Consider the following 20,328-nt stretch of genomic DNA (forward strand, 5'->3'; position numbering starts at 1 on the left):
TTGCTACCTAGCAGTTATTTTTGAAAAAGTAAACATACTTAATGTACTTCAAGGTGAACGTGATGTTCTAACAGTGGGTGAGAAACTGCTTTTCAAAAGAAATTTGTGGAGGTTTTGTGAATCTGTTGCCAAATACAATGTAAATGTCTTAGCTACAAAAACTGTCACTTTATAAATACTCAAAAAACTTGAAAACAGAGATTTCTACCTTTTTAAAAATCTTCAAGATTATGGTTTTCAGTGGGTTTTGAACCCACTTGTTAAAAAAATAAAAATTCAACATCATCTGATTATTTTGCAACAACAAATGATTGACATCAGGGAGGATGAAAATTTACTACCCAAATTTTAATAAAAATCTTTGCATATGTGGTGGGTGGGATTGAAAAAATAGTATCATGATTTAGCCAGCACAGCAAATGATACATTTCTTGCATTTGGATCTATGTGTCTTTGTGAGATATTCTTTTTAGACCAAGTATCAAAATAATTGAACAAGGAACCAGACCTTTGAATCCCTTTGTCACAGAGCATTAAACCCAGATTTTCAAAACTAAAGAATATTACTATTTTAGTGAGAACAATTTTTTGTTCCATTAATAAATAAAACAAATTATTTTAAAAATTATGTTAATTTCATCTTTATCTCATCCTTGTTTATTTTCTATTTTTGTACATGTTTGATATTGTACACAATATTTTAGTACATTAGTACACACACATTATTTTTAAATAAATAAATACATATATGGGGGGAGAGTACATGCTCAAAAACCTTTTATTGATAGGGGTGCATGGTCAAAGAAGTGTGGAGACCACTGCTCTAGAGAGCTATTTAGAACCCTCTCTCATGCTTCTAGCATGACACTTGTTATTTTAACTTTGCTCTCTTTCCAACCCTTTCTAGGGGTTCTTTTCAGCATCGAGGTCACCTCCACTTACTTTGCTGTGCGCAATTATTGGAGAGGCTTCTTTGCGGCCACCTTTAGTGCCTTCGTGTTCAGAGTCCTGGCTGTCTGGAACAAGGATGCAGGTAAGCTAAGAGCCATCCCTGGTCTTTGCAGAGAGGTTGCTCTGTTCATGCATTATTTTCCATCTTTCTCAAAACCACAATGTTTTTATGATGTTTGAAGCTTCTGCCACAGCATATGACTTCCAGTGGCACAGAAGGAAGGAGAAAGGGAAGTGTCTTGCCATCTTGTCAGCTGTCTAGCCCAACCTATTCCTAGGAGAGCTGGGGTGTATCTAACTGATAAATGACAGAATATCAGTCCTCAGCAAGCAAAAGACCCCCTGAGATGGGATTTTTTGCCTCTACTAAGAACAGCATCCAGGCTGCAACATAGAGATATCCTGTCACACAGGATGTAATCCTTGCTGGAAAACTCACGGCCTGCTTTGGTCATTTGTTGACTAAAAACAGATAGTCGAGAAAGTTGAGATGATTGAATGATTAAGAGAGTACAGGATTGGTAGGATCTGACTGAACGTCCTGAAAAAATAAAGTGTTTCAAGTAAGTGAAAAGCATGAGAGTGACATTTTTGCAGACAGAAATTGCACAAGTCAGGCTTGTTCAGGAGAGCATCTCAGCCACTGTGGGAATAGAGTTTTGCTGCAGAAGGCTGCCATTTCTATGTAAACTTCTTCCTTATAATGCCTTTATCTTTTATTCTTACAATTACATCTATTTTATTGAGCTCCATGTGGGCAGTTTATTTATTTATAACTGCTACAATATGTCTCTCTTGACTTCAGAGGGCTGGATTTTTTTTGAGTTTGAATATTCTCTGAAATATACCTGAATGTAGAAAGTGACTACCTGAATGTAGAAAGTGACTTCATTGTTCTTTGTATAAGCACTGCCTAAAAGTCAGCTGTATTTAACAATTGGGTCTGTCACAAAAAAACCAGAACCCCTATCTTTCTGTTCTTTCCAGAGAAAAATATAAGAAACTCAAAGACAGATAACAGGAGATAATGTCCTGTCCTTCACTTTGTCTGTTCTGACTCCCTTGTTGGTCTCTTAAACCACTAGAAATCACTAGAAATTAGTTTAATTTCAAATCACTAGAAATTAGCTTAATCCTGAAATATCTTGACTCCTGCCCCTTCTTCAAAATCATCCAGACAGCTTTAATACCCATATTAATGGCTCCTTAAGTTCTTCTTCATTGACTGTCTAGGTTTAAACGTTCCATGATTCAACTGGCTATGACAAATCATTCCTTTTCACAGTTCTGTATTTTCTTTGTGTTGTCAGTCTGCTTGTCCTTGTATTAAGGAACTAGGAACTTCTATCTAGCTAAGTCATTCATTATTTTATGATCTTTTATCATTTCTGCTCTAACTTGCATTTCATGTCTTTTCTTGCTCATTTGTTTCCCTTCAAAAGTTACACACCCAGCCTTTTCAGTCTCTGTTCATGTTCTATTATGCTTGCTGCCAGGAGGAAGGAGGTAGGGAAGTGATCACATCAGAATGACAGATGCAAGTAAGTTGTGCAGCATCTCACCAAAATTCTTTCATTTCTTGGACCCACAGAATCTTTGCTGGATTCTTGATACTCATGGCTTTGTTGGCTTACACCATTATCTGTACTTTCCAAATAGCATCTGGTTATTTGTCAACCACTCTGGTTGGCTACTGCAGATTGAGTTCCTCTTTGTCAGTCATGGAAGGCTGGAGTTCTGCAATTTGCAGGATTTCTGTTTTACCATGTTCCCAGCTTTCATCTTACTTGCCATAGGGCTTCATGCCTTGCCTTCCTCCTGCTCCTTCTGGTTCCTTCTACACATGGCTCAGTGTTATCTTAAAATTCAAATCTATTTTTAAATAAATGTTCACATTAACGAGTCTCCCATTCCTTTTTACTTCTAGCCTTGTAAGAATTGGACAGATGCTCTAAAGTAGTACATTTGGTAGCCAATGGAGAAAAAAGGGCTAAGACATTTAGTTTCAGGATGGCTTAGTCACTCAGGAAAGAGGATGTAGACAGGTGGGATGAATCTCTCTGTGCAAATCTCTTTCTCTTCTGTGGGAGTAGAGAAATGCCCAGACTAAGAAAGACCCAGACTAAATGCTGTGCCTGTTTTCCTTTCCTCTGCTCATCTTTGCCACCCTGTAGCAAAACTCTTTGAAAATGAGTTCACTGTACTTTTTAATGCTCTGCCATTTAATGGCTTGGACTATCTATTTCCTAAAACCGAATTGAGATGATCCCTTTCTTGGGCTGATCTAACAAAAAAGAGGGCACCCTGCTTTTCACCATCTTCCATCCCTGAGTGTTCTAACCCTTGCTGGTGCCACCTGGGTCTGTTGTTCCCCTCAATTCAACTCACTTCCCTGGCAAAGGAGTAATCCAGGGAAAGAGCAGATAGGTTTTCTGGCAGGTTTTGATGAGGCAAAGGAGCTCAGAGAAGGCTCAGAGTGTCAGAGTGGGCCCGATGGGAGAGGAGAACAATAGTACAGCCAGGAGGGAAGGAGGAGGGGGAAGAGACAGGGAGCAAGATCTTCCCAATTTGGATAGTAGAATGCAGTTCTAGGCTTAGCTATCTTAGGTAACATAACCCACTGAGACCTCATTAAATTATTACTCTGAACCTAGTTCTGTCTGACCAAGTAACAAGTACTTAATGCTTCCTGTTATTGTCATATGCTAGATTTTCACTGCTTCCTTTATTTCCTCATTGAGCAAATAACTTCTTCATCCAGGGCAAGTTGGGATTTATAGCCATACTCATTTGGCTGCACTTTCACTCTGTATTAAATTGCTGATTTATCCTTCACCTGTTGGCACACAGATGTTTATTGTTTCCCCATAATAACACACCTCCAGACAAAAGCAGCTCAGGTTTGAACATTTCATTGTAGCAGAGCAGCACTAGTGGGAGGGGTGAGCTGGAGAAGATGGGGCTTGGCTAATCTTTTACATCTCTGATTTCTAAGCTTTTCATTTTCAAGTTTTGGTACCAGTCAAAAATTTTGAATCTGTAACTTCAGTGAAGATCTGAGTTTTGTTTGTGGAAGGCAATCACAGCTGTAAGAAGTAATAGAGCTTCCTCAGCTATGCAGGCACTGCCTACCTCAGCAAAGAGACCTCTTGGTCAGTAAGGATACCAGGAAGAGCTTTTTTTTTATAGTGAATGGATGGTAGAAGACAAGAAAGAAAAACCCTGTAAAAATCAGGGATTGTTGCTAAAAATAATGCATATATTCTCTGAAAGCAAACCTAGACCATCTAGAGTGCTAGGGTTGCAAGTGCTCAGAAATAGAACCTACTAGATCAGAGCAGTCTGCCAATCTGTAATAATGTATATAACCACACAGGAAAACCACACAGGAGCATGTATAAACAAGTTTCCTTGTCCCCACCCTAGCTTTTATTGCATTTAACTTCTCACCTCATTATTTTCTTTCCTCCTCTACCTTTTGTCTCACAGTCACTATCACAGCCCTGTTCAGAACAAACTTCCGCATGGATTTCCCCTTTGATCTGCAAGAGCTGCCAGCATTTGCTATAATAGGGTAAGTTCCCAGGAAACTGACACCTTGCTCTACAAAGTTAGAATTTGATAACTCTTAGGAATTCTTCTGCCAAAAAGTTACAAACATCACTTTTAGTCACTTTGGTTGTGGCAAATTAGGCTTCTATTTGTTGGAATTCTTCCTTCAGAAATTGTGCCCATGTATCACAATGGCTAAGAAAAGAAATATGGGTATTATTAAGGTGTTTGTTATTTCCTTTCCATGTATCTTTTTCAGAAATAAAGCTTGGAGGTAAAAAAAAAAAAAAAGTCTAGCTTGGTCAAAATTCTTGGAATAAATTTACTGAATGGCCCTTTAATTGTTTTCACATTATCCCCAAGTGAACTGATCCAACAAGTATGGCCATTTCACATGACAAAGATGGAACAAAAGGTTTAACCTGAAGTTTCCTTTTCACAAGCTCAGACTGATTATCCTTTTTGAGAGAGTTTGGTATACCCGACATGGTGACAAGGGTAATTAACAGTAATTGGATTCAGTGAGAATAATTTGGTTAATTTGGAGGAAATGAAAGAATAAACTTAAGAAAAATAAAAATTGGGAAATACTAGAGAAAAGATGAATTTGGAATTACTGTGGGGAAAAATCTGTGGTTAGAGCTTGAGGGAGGCTTCGGGGAAATCACCTGAGAGCAGTAATGAAAGGAATACACTGTAGGAACAAACGCCTGTTCTGGTGCTGTGAACATATTCTCTTGCAAGACCTCCATCCAAGACCAGAAATATATTTGAGGTTTTCCAGCCTATTTTAGTAGGCTGCTCTCCTACTAATTTACTTGAATATGAAATCAAGTGGGTTTTTTAAAGACATCAGCTATATTGAAAAATCTGTGAATACACAGGAGCCTTTGCTAGCAACATGTATTCACTTTGTTCTTCCCCTTAAACAGACTTGCCTAATGAACTTGGAGGAATCTACTGGTTTAGATTGGCAAGGAAAAACATAATCCTTGTGATTTTACAGCTGGTTGTTAGAATGCAAAACTTCTTGTCACTGTGTTTTGGACAGAGTTGACAGAGCTGGCTTTTTTCAGCATTGCACATAGGCTGGGAAAGAAATATATGACAAGTGCGAAATGCTTTCAAATGCCTGGGTGTCCAGTGTGGTCTCTAAAATAAAAAACAACCCCAAAGGCTTGGATAGTCTTGGATAAAGTCCTGATGCCAACTTGGAATGCTCCAAATTCTCTTAAGTCTCAAAGTTGAACTTTCTTTCTACCCAACATATTTCTTCACCTTCAGGTGAGACAAGCACTATCAATGGGTATATCTTGTTTTTCTGTGACACCAAATGTTAATTTGCATAAACTGTACAGAAGGAGCACTTTTTTTTATTGGTAAAATGATAGATATGGAGAGACCTATATTTTAATATTAAATATTATAGAGCAATTCAGTTGACTATGCAGTCTTTAGGCTTATATTGCCTAAGGGACTGGTCTATTTTAAACACTGTTCTAATCAGTGCTGGCTTAAAATATTGAAGAGTAATTCATTGAACATGTTTGTCTGTGAAAAGCTTTATATTTAGTTTAAATGTGTTTCTCTGCAATTTTTAAATGATAAAGCAGGATTATTTTCAATGTACAATGTTTTAAATATACTAAATAATTTGTTGAATGAGATTGGGCAAAAGCATGCATAACATATAACAAAGCAGAAGTCCATTAATTTTAGAAATTAATAGAATGAAAATATTAACTGTTTATCCTCAATATTATGTGGGTTATTGCTTGCCACCTAAAAGCTTCCCCTTACTAATTTCAAATGCAGTATTTTTTCATTCTTCCTTTTCTTTTCATGTTCAAGTATTAGGCCCTATTTATCCAAGTCTCATTAAGCTACAGAGCCTAAGGATCACACCAATTCTTAGACAGCTACACTTTTTTTCTTACTTTATTAAAATCAAGAGCATAAGCCTAAGTTATTAAGATCGTAAAGATGATATACTTTGCTTTAGGCACAAGAGTTCCTATCACTATTAGTAATTGTTGTAGGCGTATAATTTTACTGAATCAGACTTAAAACTCCCCTCATTTTTACTATTTTCTATTCCAACCTGATGTTTAATTCTGACAATACTGCTCTTTGCCCCGTTGCTCTTCACGAGCCCCCACTGAGAACTGTCAGTCTCTTTTTATAAAGTATTTTATAGATTTTCCCCTGTCAGCAAGAGAAAATTGGTAAAATGGTAGTGTTCATGACAGAGGTCCAAGATAATTTCTCCTTTTTCATCAGGGAGTCAATATCTTCAAATGAGCTGCTGCAGGAGTAACCCTCCTGCTGACATTCAAAAGACTTCACGAGCAGCTGAAGATTAAACCACTTAAACTCATTTTCTTGGTTGATGGTTTGTGTATTATCTGTTGTTTGGCATGATTTTTTTTCTTTTTCTCCATTTTAGCATATGTTCGGGATTCCTTGGAGCCTTTTTTGTTTATCTCAATCGCCAAGTGGTCCTGGGCATCCGACGTCATAAAGCCCTGAGCCAGTTTCTCACCAAATAGTGAGTGCTTGTGACGATATTCTCTTTAGGGACCAGATTCTTACAACCTACTGGTACTGGGTAGTAGCAAATGCTTTCTGGAAGACAGCAGACCTATTTCATGTGTAAGATAGTAAATATATGAGAAGCTACTCCAGTATGAGAGAAAGATCTCTGCAAACATCAAGAGAATTTTTCGTGCACTGGATTTTCCTTTTGATCAGCCTCCATAGTTTCAAATAGCGTCTTGATTTGGAAGGGAGACTCTGCAATATTTGTTAAGAGGATAAGGCAAACTATTCATTGGACAGAAAATATTTTTAATTAGAAAGTCAATGATCATGCTTTTTAAAATCATGCTGTTTCTGGTTTGTTTGGGATTTTTAGGATCTGTGAAAAATTCAACATTATTTATATTTCAGGAAAATTAAATACAACTGAAATCTAACTATGTTTTTAAAATATGTAATTTGGTTTTTAATCCAAGTGTTGGCAAAAATGTAAGGAATGTTCTCCATTCTTATGAACCAAAAGCGGAAACTGATAGTAACCAGATGGTGTGAAATGCAACTTGGAAGAGAAATGCAAAATAAAATAAAAGTCTTGACAATAAAGTTTTTACAGGACACTTGAAGATATGTTTTTCCCCTCTGTATTAAAGTCCTAACCTTCAAAGTTCATAAATTGAACATGAAATGGTGGCTAGCTATAGATGTCTTCCGTCTCTTTACAGAAAAAGATCTGATACTATTAGAATTTTTGAAGTTGAGAGGCATGAAGGACTTCATTTCTTATCAAGTTGCAGGCCTGACAAGAAGAAAACCACTAAATAAACAGAAGTTCAAATTAGCTTACTTTCTTATGTGGAAGCAAAATTGTCTTTCCTCATCATGTAGCCTTACCCACAAACAGCAGCAGGGCTGTCAAATCAAGTTAATAGAGAAGTAGAGCCACACCTGAAAAATAGGAATCTCCTTTTCACTGATTTCTCAGAATTTTTTATGTCCTTAGACTGAATCAAATGAAAGGTTATATTTTGTCTTCCTAAATCTCAGCCAACGCTTCCTGTAGGAAACAGTAACTTGCCAAGGGACACGTGACAGGATTAGTCCAGCACGGGGAAGCAGTTTAGGCTCATGTTGTCTCAGTGCTTGTGAAGTGCCAAAGTGGAGCAGGGCATTAAACTGCCAGTAACAGCACTCCAGAACAATGGATACAAAAACAAGAGCTTCACAGAAATAGCATTCCTAGTCCTGAAGTGATGGTGCTGCAAGAACAGAATGTGAGGCCACGTTGTAATAACTTTCTTCCTTTACAGCCGACTGATATACCCTGCAGTTATAACCTTCTGTATAGCGTCTGTGACGTTTCCTCACGGGTTTGGGCAGTTCATGGCAGGAGAGGTGAGACTGGAAACTGTATTATCAATTCTGTGCAGTTCTTTGGAACGTTATCTCCTTATCCTCTGCCCCAATAACCTTGTGTCAGGGAAAAGGGAAGAGCGATATGGGAGGAGTTTGGACTGAGGAGGCATTATATGATCTCTGCTACCTCCTTCATAGAAAACTTGAAAAGGTGCACTCCTCTAAGCAACTAATAAGGAAGATGTTGTCCCATGTGTAAAAGTAGTTATTCACTCTTCTAAGCAAATAACAAGGAAGATGTTACCCCCTGTGTAAAAGTAATTACCTCTTCACCTGTTTGAGTAAAGTTCTGTCTCTCTTCCTGAAGATTAGAAATGTGAATTAAGTCTCATAGTCATGAATTCCCACTGTAAAAATCTCCTCCACTTCCTTGTAATAGAGATAGAATATTTACTTCATCTAATGTCATGACTCATACCTGGATTTTTTTGCTGTTTAGTTGATGCCACGGGAAGCCATCAGCACTCTCTTTGATAACTATACCTGGATCAAACACTCTGGGGACACCCATATCCTAGGGAAATCTGCTGCCTGGATCCATCCTAAAGTCAGCGTCTTTGTCACCATCCTGCTCTTCTTCCTTGTGAAGGTAGGCAGCCCAGCTCACCATAACCCTTCTCCACTCAGACTGAATGTCCTTCCCTTTTGTAAAGCAGTTTGTGAAGCGCCAATGAGGAGCTGCTGGGTATTGAATGAAGCACTACAGCTGCAATGGATTCCTACATCTTCTGATGTGATGTTTGTCTACCTTGAATGACCAAAATTATTAGGGAATAGTTTCCTTAATTTAGTAGTCTTTTCTGCTTCCTAGGTGTCCCTCCTCATGCATCCTGCTGAATGACCTGTGGTGTCCACTGTGTAGTAGCTGGTAGGAAAAACCAAATCAGGAAAGATTTCTGGAGTTCCACAAAAATAAATACTTGACTAACTAAAAAGCTCTCAGATAATTTATGTTTGATATAAATGAAGTCTGATACAGTCTATTTGATATTCCTGACTTCAGATAGGAGACAAATAGGAATATACAAGCACAATCTATAGCTGTGTGAGGCTCAAGGATTTGTTAGCAGTCCATCAAAACTTGATGGAGAAATGCAGCTGAAAACACTTTTGCTCACATCCCAGAAAGCAACAGCAGATTAAAAATTCTGAGCTGACACCATCTGTGGAAGTTGCAACTGTTCAGCCTTGAAAGGATCAGCTGTATAATAGGACGGAGCAAAAAAAAAAGACATTTGAAAGAAAAAATATGATATTCCAGTGTTCAAAATAAAAGTAGCAAGGAGGTTTTCCTAAGATGAAAAATAGATAGATAGATAGATAGATTTAAAAATATCATAGAATAGGTACTAATTCTTTTATTATTTACTTATTGCAAAAGGGCAGAAAAGCTGAGGCCACCTTGCAATGTCAGTTGAAAATTTCAGTACATCAAGAGCAGCTATCAATGACTGATTGACACAACTGTTTCCACCTGAAGTAAAACACTCTATCAATATCTGACAGGTAGTTAAGGGTTCTCCTTCTGTGATAATTCTTATTACAGTGCACCAAGCAGAAAAGGTCTTGTTTACTTGAAGAAAAGAGGAGAGGAGGAGTGGACTACCGAGTGTGTCTGTCCTGAGTCCATCTGTTTGCCTTTGGAGGAGCTGTACCCTGAGTCACTAGATTCATTGGCATTGTCCTGCTCACCAAAGGCTTTCTCTACTCACTAGATAACTGCTCTTGATTTTCTTCTGGATAAATTCAGCATTGGGATAGACCACATAAACAATAAATTGCTATTTTGACTCTGGGAAAAGGCCTGGCCTGATTCTCCACTGCAGTATAGTCAGTTTTCAGCTGTATTTAGCCAGGTTTGGTGCTGCAAAGACAGAGCTCAGTTAGCAGTACTACACCTCAGCAGCTTTCTGGTCTCTGTAGCCAGGCTGGGCGCAGAGTGGGGCAGCAGGAAATGCTACTGCTGCTCAGTAACAACTGCACCCTCTGCCTCTGTTCTAGTTCTGCATGGCTGTTATTGCCACCACGATGCCAATCCCCTGTGGAGGCTTCATGCCTGTTTTCGTATTAGGTGAGTTTCAATTTTGTTTTGCAGCATATTCATCTGACAGGGGGAAGAGAACAGGAGAGACACTGCCTACACACCCAGCAGGGTTCACCTGGCATATGAGGAGTCATCACTTGATGTCTATGACAACCTGATTAGCAGTCCATAGACCAGCCTCTGGGTCTCTGCTTTTGACATTTCCTCAACCCCCCAAAACCAAATGCCAAGTAGGTAATCCCTACCCTTTTACATAAGGAAGGTCACACCTGGGGACACATGCTGAGCCGTGGCCTTCTAATCTCTATGCCTCTTCACTTACAGAGAAACTTCCATCCTACAATTAATAGCAGCTGCTCCTTTCACCCCTGAAAGCCAGCCAGAAGAGATAACCTCAAAACTCGTACCCACAATGTAATCTAACTCCTTTCTTCTGACTGAAATGTGATAACATAAAAAGTTTATTGACTTTTAACTGGTTTTAATTCCAATAACAACAAAAAAAAAATTAAAAATATTGTGATGCTAATGTTTAGAAAGAGAGGCTGTGTTAGACTGAGCTGTACAAGCTCATGATGTTCAGCATTAAGTACCCACAACTCTCAAATGAAATAGGGATGCTCTAAGGACCTCTGAGTTCTGGCAGGCAGCAACTGAACATGAGGCAGTAACCATGCCCTTGCAGTGATGAAGGCTAACCAACATCAGGGCTGTATTAGGAAAAGACCTAGACAGCAATGCAAAGAAATTGTTTCTGTGCACTCAGCATTTTGGATACAATTCTGGAACACTGTGCTGTTTTGTGTCCACCAGTCCAAGAGATCCTTGCAGACTTGTAAAACCTGTCTGAAAAAGGCATGGGTGACTCCATCTCACTTTGAAATCAGCCCTTTTCTGTGCAGGGGTCAGAAGAAGACTTCCTGAAGTCCCTTCCCACAAAAACTCTTCTGTATGCTGGGATTCTAATGCTTAGACATTCACAGAATGAGAGTCTAAAGGGTCATAACTGTGATCTGGATTGACATTGTACACAGTCTGAAAATATGTCCTCCAGCTTGGGAATCACAGCTACTGCTGTGCCTGGTGTGCCCAAGTGAATGAACAAGTGGTCAGCTGTATTTACCAATCTTAGTACACCTCTTTCCTCTTGGAGTCTAACTTCTGTATTTTGTAACTGAGAACTACTCTTTAGTTATCAGTGTCATTTTAATGTAAGTTTTGGCTTTGTTTCTGTTAGAAAATATCCAAGTGATTGCACAGCACAGACTGGATGTTCCTTAAATGTTAACTCCATAACTGTCAGTGATATTTTTCAGGTGCTGCATTTGGACGTCTCATTGGGGAAATCATGGCATCACTTTTTCCCAACGGGATCCTCTTTGACGACATTCTCTACCAAATCTTACCTGGAGGGTATGCTGTCATTGGTGAGCCTTCACACCTTCCTTTTTCCTCACCTGGTCCCACTGCTGTAATTTTCCTGGTTGACATGACATGCTGTTTCTATATGACAGTCTTCTTCTCTCTCTATTCTTTCTCCTACCTGGGAAAGGTGCAGCAGCTTTGACAGGAGCAGTGAGCCACACTGTCTCCACCGCTGTCATCTGCTTCGAGTTGACGGGTCAGATCTCTCACATCCTGCCCATGATGGTGGCTGTCATCCTTGCCAACATGGTGGCCCAGAGTTTGCAGCCCAGCCTCTACGACAGCATCATCCAGGTGAAGAAGTTGCCCTACCTGCCAGACCTAGGCTGGAATCACATAAGGTATAGTAGCAAAACAGGCAAGGAATAAAGCAGGAGAGGGTTAAGACCAAAGGGAATAAAAGGTTATGAAAAGGGTCCAGTACTACAAAGGAATTAAGAAGGCACAATAGGCCTGCAGTAAGAAAAAACACGTGTTGGAGTAGAATTAGGTTTCATACACAAAAATAGAGAAAAGTCCTCTTCTTTTTTTCACTGAAAGGACAAGTCTGAATTGCCTGCAATGTTACTGAATTTGTATTAATACTTCAAAGTTGCTTCAGCTTAAAAATCTAAAAATCAGGCGTCTCATTTATCTAAATTCAGTGGGGGTTGGATTTTTTTCCCCAGAAGATGTTTGAAATACTTTATTTGGCTATTTTACTTGAAGCAAAACTCAGTTATTCCTATAAACCTCTTCCCCTCTCTAGTATATATCATACACATGGGTATGTATATAAAAACTATCTATACATATATGTGTACATGTATGTATTTTATGGTGAGGGTAACGGAGCGAAATACAAGTGTAATGGAAATCCATTTAATCTGTATTTATCCTCTTGGAAAGTCCTCTGATTACTCTCACAGAAGATCATTTGGCAGCTGTATTTTGAGCACTTTTTTAAAAAAGTAGTCATTTGGGTATTTCTTTAGAGAATTTATGAGCTTGGCATTTTAATATGCTAACTCTTCCTCTTATCCTCCCCAAATTCACAGCAAGTACAATATCTTTGTTGAGGATATTATGGTCCAAGATGTGAAATTTGTTTCCTCCAACTGTAAATACCGAGACTTGCAAGAGGTACTCCAAAGCACCACAGTGAAATCTTTGCCTTTGGTGGACTCACCAGGTAGGCAATGTGGAGAAACTGGTCCTTCCTGAAGACTGTCTGAGCTCGTAGAAACTAGCTTTCAAATTACATGGTGTGAAGCAGGCAGTGTGACCCACCACATTAAAAAAAATTCCTAAAAATCTCCCACTGTGGATGATGTACGGCAGACAGCTGTTTCAGCTGGCCAGACAGGGAAGCTGGAGTGTGGGCAGTGAAGCAGATCCAGCATGTAAGGGAGGTGTGTGGGAAGTCTGTAGACTGAACTGTGACAACAGGGCTCTTCTGGGATCCTGCATGAGCCAAGAGCATGTGTGGGGTGGCACAGCTCAGGACAGCAAGGTCCCTTCCCACAGCCCCACAGCCTAGGAGCCTCCACAGGGCGGGTCAGTGACTCTGGTACAGCTCTAGATAGTACAAGCCTGAGCACCTGGAAGAGGCTGGAAGGAGGAAGGGGTGATGTGTGGAAGGGGACCTTCAAAACCTGGAGGTGGTTTAATGGCTTCCCTGCTCTGTGTTGTGCAGAGTCCATGATCCTGCTGGGGTCCGTGGAGCGGTCGGAGCTGCAGGCTCTCCTCCAGGCACACATCAGCCCAGAGCGCCGGCAGCTCCTCAACAGAGAAAGGCAGCAGCAGCTGAACGAGACACCCTACGATGGACCCTGGGCAAACCTGCCCAAGCTGAAGCACGAATCTTTTGCTTATGTTGATGAGGATGAGGATACAGAGGAGAAGGGCGAGGTGAGGGAGAGAAGTGGACAGACTGCAACGTAGAGACTGCTTAGAAGCAGTTAGGCGTTTGGGGAGGCTGAGAAATAAATGGCACAAGGTGGACTTTATTTTCTCTCCTTTCTGTAACAGCTGCCTCAGCCTCCAAGTCCCACTCCCAGTTACCCAGAGGAGCCAAATGGCCCAACAAGTCCTCTTAAACAAATGCCTGAAACCTTGGAGCCCCAGCAACACTCAGGTATGGTAACTTCTGTCATGGCTCAACCACATCCTAGCCAGCTTGGGGAAGCTTTCATGCTAACTGTGTGTACCTGCCTGTGTGAGGGGCTGGCTTCCCAGAGACTGAGAGGAGGAGCTTTCTCTGCTGTTCCTGAGTGACACTTTGCTAGTGCATCCCAACATCTGTGTAATGTACCTGGAAATACCTTCTGGTATGATCCCTCAGGCAGCACGGAATAACTAGGCTCACTAAGGATGGCCTCTCTCTGTCTCCCCACTCCATTCTTTGCAATAACAACTCCTTGGACATTTTCTGTGGAGTCTGCATAGAACAGTCCCATCTCTTGGCTCCTTTAGCACATGAGTGCATCTCCCTGGGGAAAGCAGCCTGAGAGCTAAACATGTTTGCACTAAGTTTCTGAGTAACTTAGGCTGTTGCTCAGCCATCTCCAAAACGAAAAGGCTCCTCCCTTGGACATACATCTCTCTGATTCAGCTGCATCAATGTGATGGACAAACATTGATGTATTGTGCTCTTTTGTGTCACACCCCAGCTCTGTATTAGCTTTGCTTTCAAGACTGTACTCATAGCTCACTGCTGATTTATTTTTCATGTATATGTGATGCAGGATGGTGGGTTGTTTTTATCCTTTATGCATCCTGAAATATGCAGAGAGTGAGTAAGCACAGAGATGTAGCCTAGTCTTGAGAATGAGTACAGAGGATAGGGCTTTAGCTCATGCTTTTAGGCACCCAAGTGTTACATGTAATTGAGCATATAGCACATTCTGGTTCATTAACACCCCTCATGTGTGACTAAACCTCTAAGGCATAGAAAAATCCACTCTATGCTTCCAGAGCAGTAGAGTGGTGGGGCAGCCATCCACCTATCTTACCAAAGCAGAAAAAGAACCACATATGAAAACAAGGACAGTGTGTGAAACATTTTATGTGAAGCTAGAACTGGGTGACCCAGGAATGACAAAGGAAGTGGAACAGAAATGAATTCATGAGACCTTCCTTTTCTTTTTTTAGTTTGGCTCACAGCTAACACTGTTTCTGACCAAACTTCCTCCACAGCCTTGTTCACAACAGCACCAGGTCCCGTCTCCTCCTCTTTGCTAACTCCTTGGCTGGGAGTATAATTCTGGTATTTTCTATTCCCATCATTCCACTTCTGGCAGAACGCATGGACTCCTCATCCCTTGGCACCTGTCACATCCAGTTAGTTGAAATGTTTTGTTGCATGGTAATATTCATTCTGGAATGTCCCAGACACCATCTTACAAACTGAATGCCAGATTGTGACCAGCCCAGCTCTATCGTGTCCTTCATAGCATTTCCCAGCCTGCCTTGGCTAAGAGGATGCATTAGGTGTGGGGCTTTGTAATTTTGTCTCTCACTTGTTCTTCTCTCTTATCCACATGTTTGTTCTCATCCTTCAGGCAGTTTCAGGAGTCTGAGGAAACTGATCCAGCAGTTCTTGTGCCATTGCAGCCGTCCACACGAAACAGAGAGCACCATCCAGGTTAGGGCTACACAGAGCCTGGTAGTACCCCAAAGAGGGAAGGGAATGCAATGGAACTAGAAACTTGAGACATTCAGCATTTGGCTAAGGCATGGACACAGTTATGGTCCTGAACTCTGACAGCATCAGTGGGGAATTCCCCCCAAGGAGAAAGGCTGTGATTACTGTAAAGGAGTATGCATCTTCCTAAAGAGTCATCTCAGGATTGAGTTTGGGCATCTTTTCTCAGTAAAAAATTAATGATATTTTGGCTAACATGCAATAAAATGCAGTTCTATTCCATTTGGCAAACAGTTTTGGACAGATGGAGAAAAATGAAAAAAAAAAAAAGTTTTTGGCTCTTGCCATGTTAAACTTGCCCTTGGTTATCTGACACATCTGCACAGGGTTTGGGGATAACAGACAGAGCTCATGGGAGACCCATTCACTCCAGGACAGTGGTTGGGCCCTATGTGGGTTATCCTGAGAGCATCTAAATCAGTATTAGATGGTCATATTTAAGCACCTGAATTGCTCCAGCAGAACTCCATGGTGAACTGTCATTGGCAGGGGAAGCACAGTAAGGGCACAGTACACCACATAATGGATGAGTATAAAGAAAATCTAAGCACTTGGAAAATCTAATATACCATTTGGAACAAAAAGGGGACCACATGGGGTGAGGAGGCTGTGCAGATTTTCCCTTTCTGTACTCTGTGAAACTGTGGGTTCTTTGGCTGTCCTGAACAGTGTTTTCTCCTACAGGAGCCAGTGGAAGTCATTGAGACAATGACACCAGAAGAGGTAAGATGAAGTGCAGAAAGAGAGTGAGGTTATGTGAGTGCTCCTTGTACCCACTTCCTATCACTTGCAATACTCCAGGAACCTCAGTGCTTGCCAGACAAAGCCACAGCCAAAGTAATTTTCTTCTTGGAGTGGCACAGTGGGCAAGTCTCACCCATAAGAGAAGAGATTGGCTAGATGTGCTGCTAAGACTGACTAATCTGATCTAGCTTTGAAGTCAGCCCTGCTGGAGCAGGGTTTTGGACTAGAGGCCTCCGCAGGTGCCCTCTCATCTAAATCCTTCTGTGGGCCCACGATGTTCCTTCATTTCTTACACAATGGATCAATTACCTTGCAACAACAAAGGGAAGACGCATGCAGAAAGGAAAGCTAAAGATGTTCACTCCCTCTTTAAGAAGGAAAAAACAAAACCTCATCTTCTCAGAAAATCTCTGAATTGCCCTGTTTCCACAGGGACTTGACATCTGGCAAGAAAGGCACGGGAAACCTGAGGGGTGAGATAAAATGGACAAGAAGAATGCTGTACATAGGAAGGAAAAAGCATTAACAGGAGGAGGGGACTAGTTTGGGTACACAAGACAGCAATGCTGCAGGTAGCTGTAAGAGTGACTCCCCTTCTTTCCTGTGTCAGATAGATGCCTGGGAACAGGAGGAGCTGGACAAGAACGTGTGCTTTGACAGCTGCCGCGTAGATCCCTCCCCTTTCCAACTGGTGGAGAGAACCTCCCTGCACAAGGTGAGTGCAGATGTCTCCCTGAGACATACATCACTTTTCTCCACTCATTCCAAGTCCAGTCTATGACTTATTTCTTCTCCTTGTCTTCACCTACAACTACTATCACCAGCCACTTCCACATTGAGCTACAGAAGTGAGCTTGTTCCTGTAATCTTCTGTGTGTATCTCCAATCTCCTGCAAAATGAAAAGCCTTTGTGATAAGAAGTCCGAGTCCATTTATTAAAAAAGCTTTTGGACAAAAAAAAGTCTGCTACATTAACAGCAGCATTGTGAGCCTTGCTGCTGGGGCATTACACTGAGATTGACACTCTGCCCTGTCAGCGTGCAGCACTGGAATGAGCACTCCTGGATTTCTCAGGGTGTTTCTCAGAGGGTTTTCAGAAACCCTCTACTCAGAGGGTAGAGTCTGCCTGTGCCACAGGCTCTTCATGGAACTGAAGCACAAGGAAAGAGGAAGCTGGATCATGCAACACCTGGAGTCAGCATAGGATGACAGGGGAGTAAAGCAATCATTGTGTCAGGAGGAAGGTAGGACTGGGCTTTCCTTCAGTGGAAAGGGAAAGCAGTCTACTGATGCAAAAGTGCACAGTGCATGCTTTTACCAATATTTAATAGGAATGGTTAGCATAGGCCTTGTATTAAATTAATTGATTAATTACTGTTAAGATCTCAGCCTTGAGCAAAACAAGAATAGGCTAACATGCAGTTCAGATGAGTTTTCTGAACAGGTGGGTGAAGTAATCTGAAAACCACTAGCACTTATCTTTGAGATACATTTGAGACTTACATTCTCAAATGTAGACTTACATTTTTGTAAGTCTACATTTGAGAATGTAGACTTACAAAAAAATTATACTTGAAGGCTGATCATGGGGAAAGTTTTGTACCTGTCATACAAAAGAGCAAGTGAGAAACTCTGAAATAACAGACAAATTACCTTAACTTGGATGCACAAAAAAAAAAAAAAAAACAACAAAACCCAGGAATAAATAATCAAACTATGTGAAATATGCAGTTAGAGCAAAATGTGAGACTACTGGCAATGAAAAGAATACCACAATTTATCATGACCAAGCTATATTTAATCAGGTTTTCTTTTCTTTGGTTTTCTTTTACTTTAGAGTAAAATGTCTTATTCTTGAGAAATCAGATTTTTCCTAGTTTACACTTGAACATGACATTCAGTTTCTCATATGATACTAAAAATAAAGGGCAAACACTAGCTGTGACAGAATCATTTCATGGTAAAGGCCACAGGTAAAGTCCAGCTAGACCTCAGTTTCAAGAACCTGGAGGCTGGAAATATACCACAGATGAGCACTGAGAATGTGGAAAGTTTTAGAAACCCAGATCTGTGAATAATAGTAAAATAATGGGGTATATTTAGGCTGAAGAAAAGAAGACTGATAGCAGTGTGATATCTGTCCTTTCAAGGAGACTTTGTAAGAGAAAGGGAATAACTTGTTCTCAGTGTTCTCACTGCACTGGAGAAGCAGCAACAAGCTTAAGCTTTCACAGAAAATATTCTGGGACAGGAAAAAAGAAATCCCCTATTGATAAGGAAAGCACTATAATAAATAACCTAAGCAGCTTTTGACTTCACATATTACTATATGGTAGTTCAGTTTGCAGCACCAAAACGAAACAGGATCTGCATAGGTCTCCAAATGCACAGCACAGGGTGTTGTATGTGAATCTCCACCAGCTGCAGGATGAGAATGACCTTGAGAATGTGCTCTCCATCATCAGCACAGTCCCAACTACAGCTGCACAGCAGAAGGAGCAAAGAGCAGCATTTGGCAGATACAAAAGGGGAAGAAGGGAAGACATAATTTCTCACTGGGATAACTGCAGTTTTGTGTCTTTGTGATTGCCATTTCTAAATCCTCAGTCCCAGCTCTAGCACAAAGTTCTGTGTTGCCCATTTCCAAAGCCCCTGAGATGGTCTTTTGTGGTTTTGCTCCTAGACACACACATTGTTCTCACTGCTGGGCCTCAGCCATGCCTACGTAACCAGCATGGGGAAGCTGAGGGGAGTACTGGCTTTGGAAGAGGTGAGTACACATCCTCTGCCATCCTCTTAAATAGCTGCACGTGTCCTGTGGATGACTGCAGTAACTCACAGGTGCTGCAGGTTCCAGCTGGGAATATATATAACTGCAAGTGCTACATTTTCAGTCTAGTGTTGAATTCTGAGTCTGCTCTTTGGAAGCCACGTAAAGGAATGGATGACTGCATTTCAGAGGAGGCGGCAGGTGCTGTTTACAGGGATGTTAACAGGTTCATCTTTTGCATGAGTGCAGGCTTAATAGCCACTCTTAACTGAGTGGCTATTACTGTTTCTGAAAGAGGTGTGGAATTTGTTGTTTAATGTGGAATTTTTCATGACATCATCGGTGTAAAAGATTATCTCCACAGGCCCCAGAGGCAGAGCTGTGACTCCATTTGTGATCCCTTTACCCCAAGGAGTAGATGAAGTTCTGCTGGGTAGGGCTGGGCCAGCCTCCCTTTCACGTTTTTTATTTCTGAAGTGTTTCTCTTTTTTCAGCTCCAGAAGGCAATAGAGGGTTCCACCCGCTCTGGGGTCCGTCTCCGGCCTCCCCTTGCCAGTTTCCGTGACATCAGCCGGACTTCCAGCACCGTCAAGGCTGGGCAGGGCGCGCAGGCATGGGGCCGGGAGGACAACGGCATGGTGGCAGCAGAGGAGGCAGCAAACCTGGGCACTGAGAGCCCTCTGCCCCCCGGCTCACACTCCCCCCAGCCCTCACACTCACAGGAAGAGGGAGAAGTCCCCAGCTCCGCTTATGCCACGGATACCGAGTTGGAAGAGATGGAGCTGACAGGGCGAGTTGCTGAAAACATCTCGGACATCCTCAAGGACATAAACCTACGTACCACTGACCTGGATGAAGATGAAGATGAGGATGAGGATGTTCCCTTATAGCTGGTGTGAGGGTAGCAGTCCATCACACTCTTCAGTGAGCCAGTCTTCTTGTGTTTGCTCCTCCAAGAGAAGCTTTTGGATGTTCTTTGCAATCCCCACAGAGGAACGATTCAGCTGGGAGGAGGGACATCAGACTGACCCTTTCTTCTGGTGCTTTCCCTCTGGGCAGACTGTTGGGCTGCTGGACTGTTGGGGTGTGTGCAGGTGTCAGATGTGGACTGCAAGGAGCCTGAGTGCAGGCAGAGCACACAGTAACAGGACATGGATACTGCTGACACAGCCAGGATGCCCTGGGTCACTCTGCCTTGTGGAAAGG

The 20,328-nt window shown here is 41.4% G+C and overlaps 1 protein-coding gene across 1 annotated transcript in view; it reads left to right on the forward strand.

Annotated features, from left to right (window-relative positions):
- Positions 1-20,082, forward strand: part of CLCN1 (chloride voltage-gated channel 1) — a 55,310-nt gene extending 35,228 nt beyond the window's left edge. Inside the window, exons 9-24 of the mRNA XM_030947473.1 lie at positions 908-1,033; positions 4,441-4,525; positions 6,950-7,051; positions 8,349-8,433; positions 8,894-9,043; positions 10,456-10,525; positions 11,815-11,925; positions 12,051-12,264; positions 12,961-13,094; positions 13,599-13,813; positions 13,934-14,039; positions 15,466-15,548; positions 16,293-16,331; positions 16,963-17,067; positions 19,036-19,122; positions 19,617-20,082. Coding sequence (XP_030803333.1) covers positions 908-1,033; positions 4,441-4,525; positions 6,950-7,051; positions 8,349-8,433; positions 8,894-9,043; positions 10,456-10,525; positions 11,815-11,925; positions 12,051-12,264; positions 12,961-13,094; positions 13,599-13,813; positions 13,934-14,039; positions 15,466-15,548; positions 16,293-16,331; positions 16,963-17,067; positions 19,036-19,122; positions 19,617-20,012 — 2,108 coding nt within the window. The 3' untranslated portion in view covers positions 20,013-20,082. The remainder of the gene's footprint in view (positions 1-907; positions 1,034-4,440; positions 4,526-6,949; positions 7,052-8,348; positions 8,434-8,893; positions 9,044-10,455; positions 10,526-11,814; positions 11,926-12,050; positions 12,265-12,960; positions 13,095-13,598; positions 13,814-13,933; positions 14,040-15,465; positions 15,549-16,292; positions 16,332-16,962; positions 17,068-19,035; positions 19,123-19,616) is intronic.
- The last annotated feature ends 246 nt before the right edge of the window (positions 20,083-20,328 follow it).

The sequence above is a fragment of the Camarhynchus parvulus genome, chromosome 1 (assembly GCF_901933205.1).
Source record: "Camarhynchus parvulus chromosome 1, STF_HiC, whole genome shotgun sequence".
Taxonomy (NCBI): domain Eukaryota; kingdom Metazoa; phylum Chordata; class Aves; order Passeriformes; family Thraupidae; genus Camarhynchus; species Camarhynchus parvulus.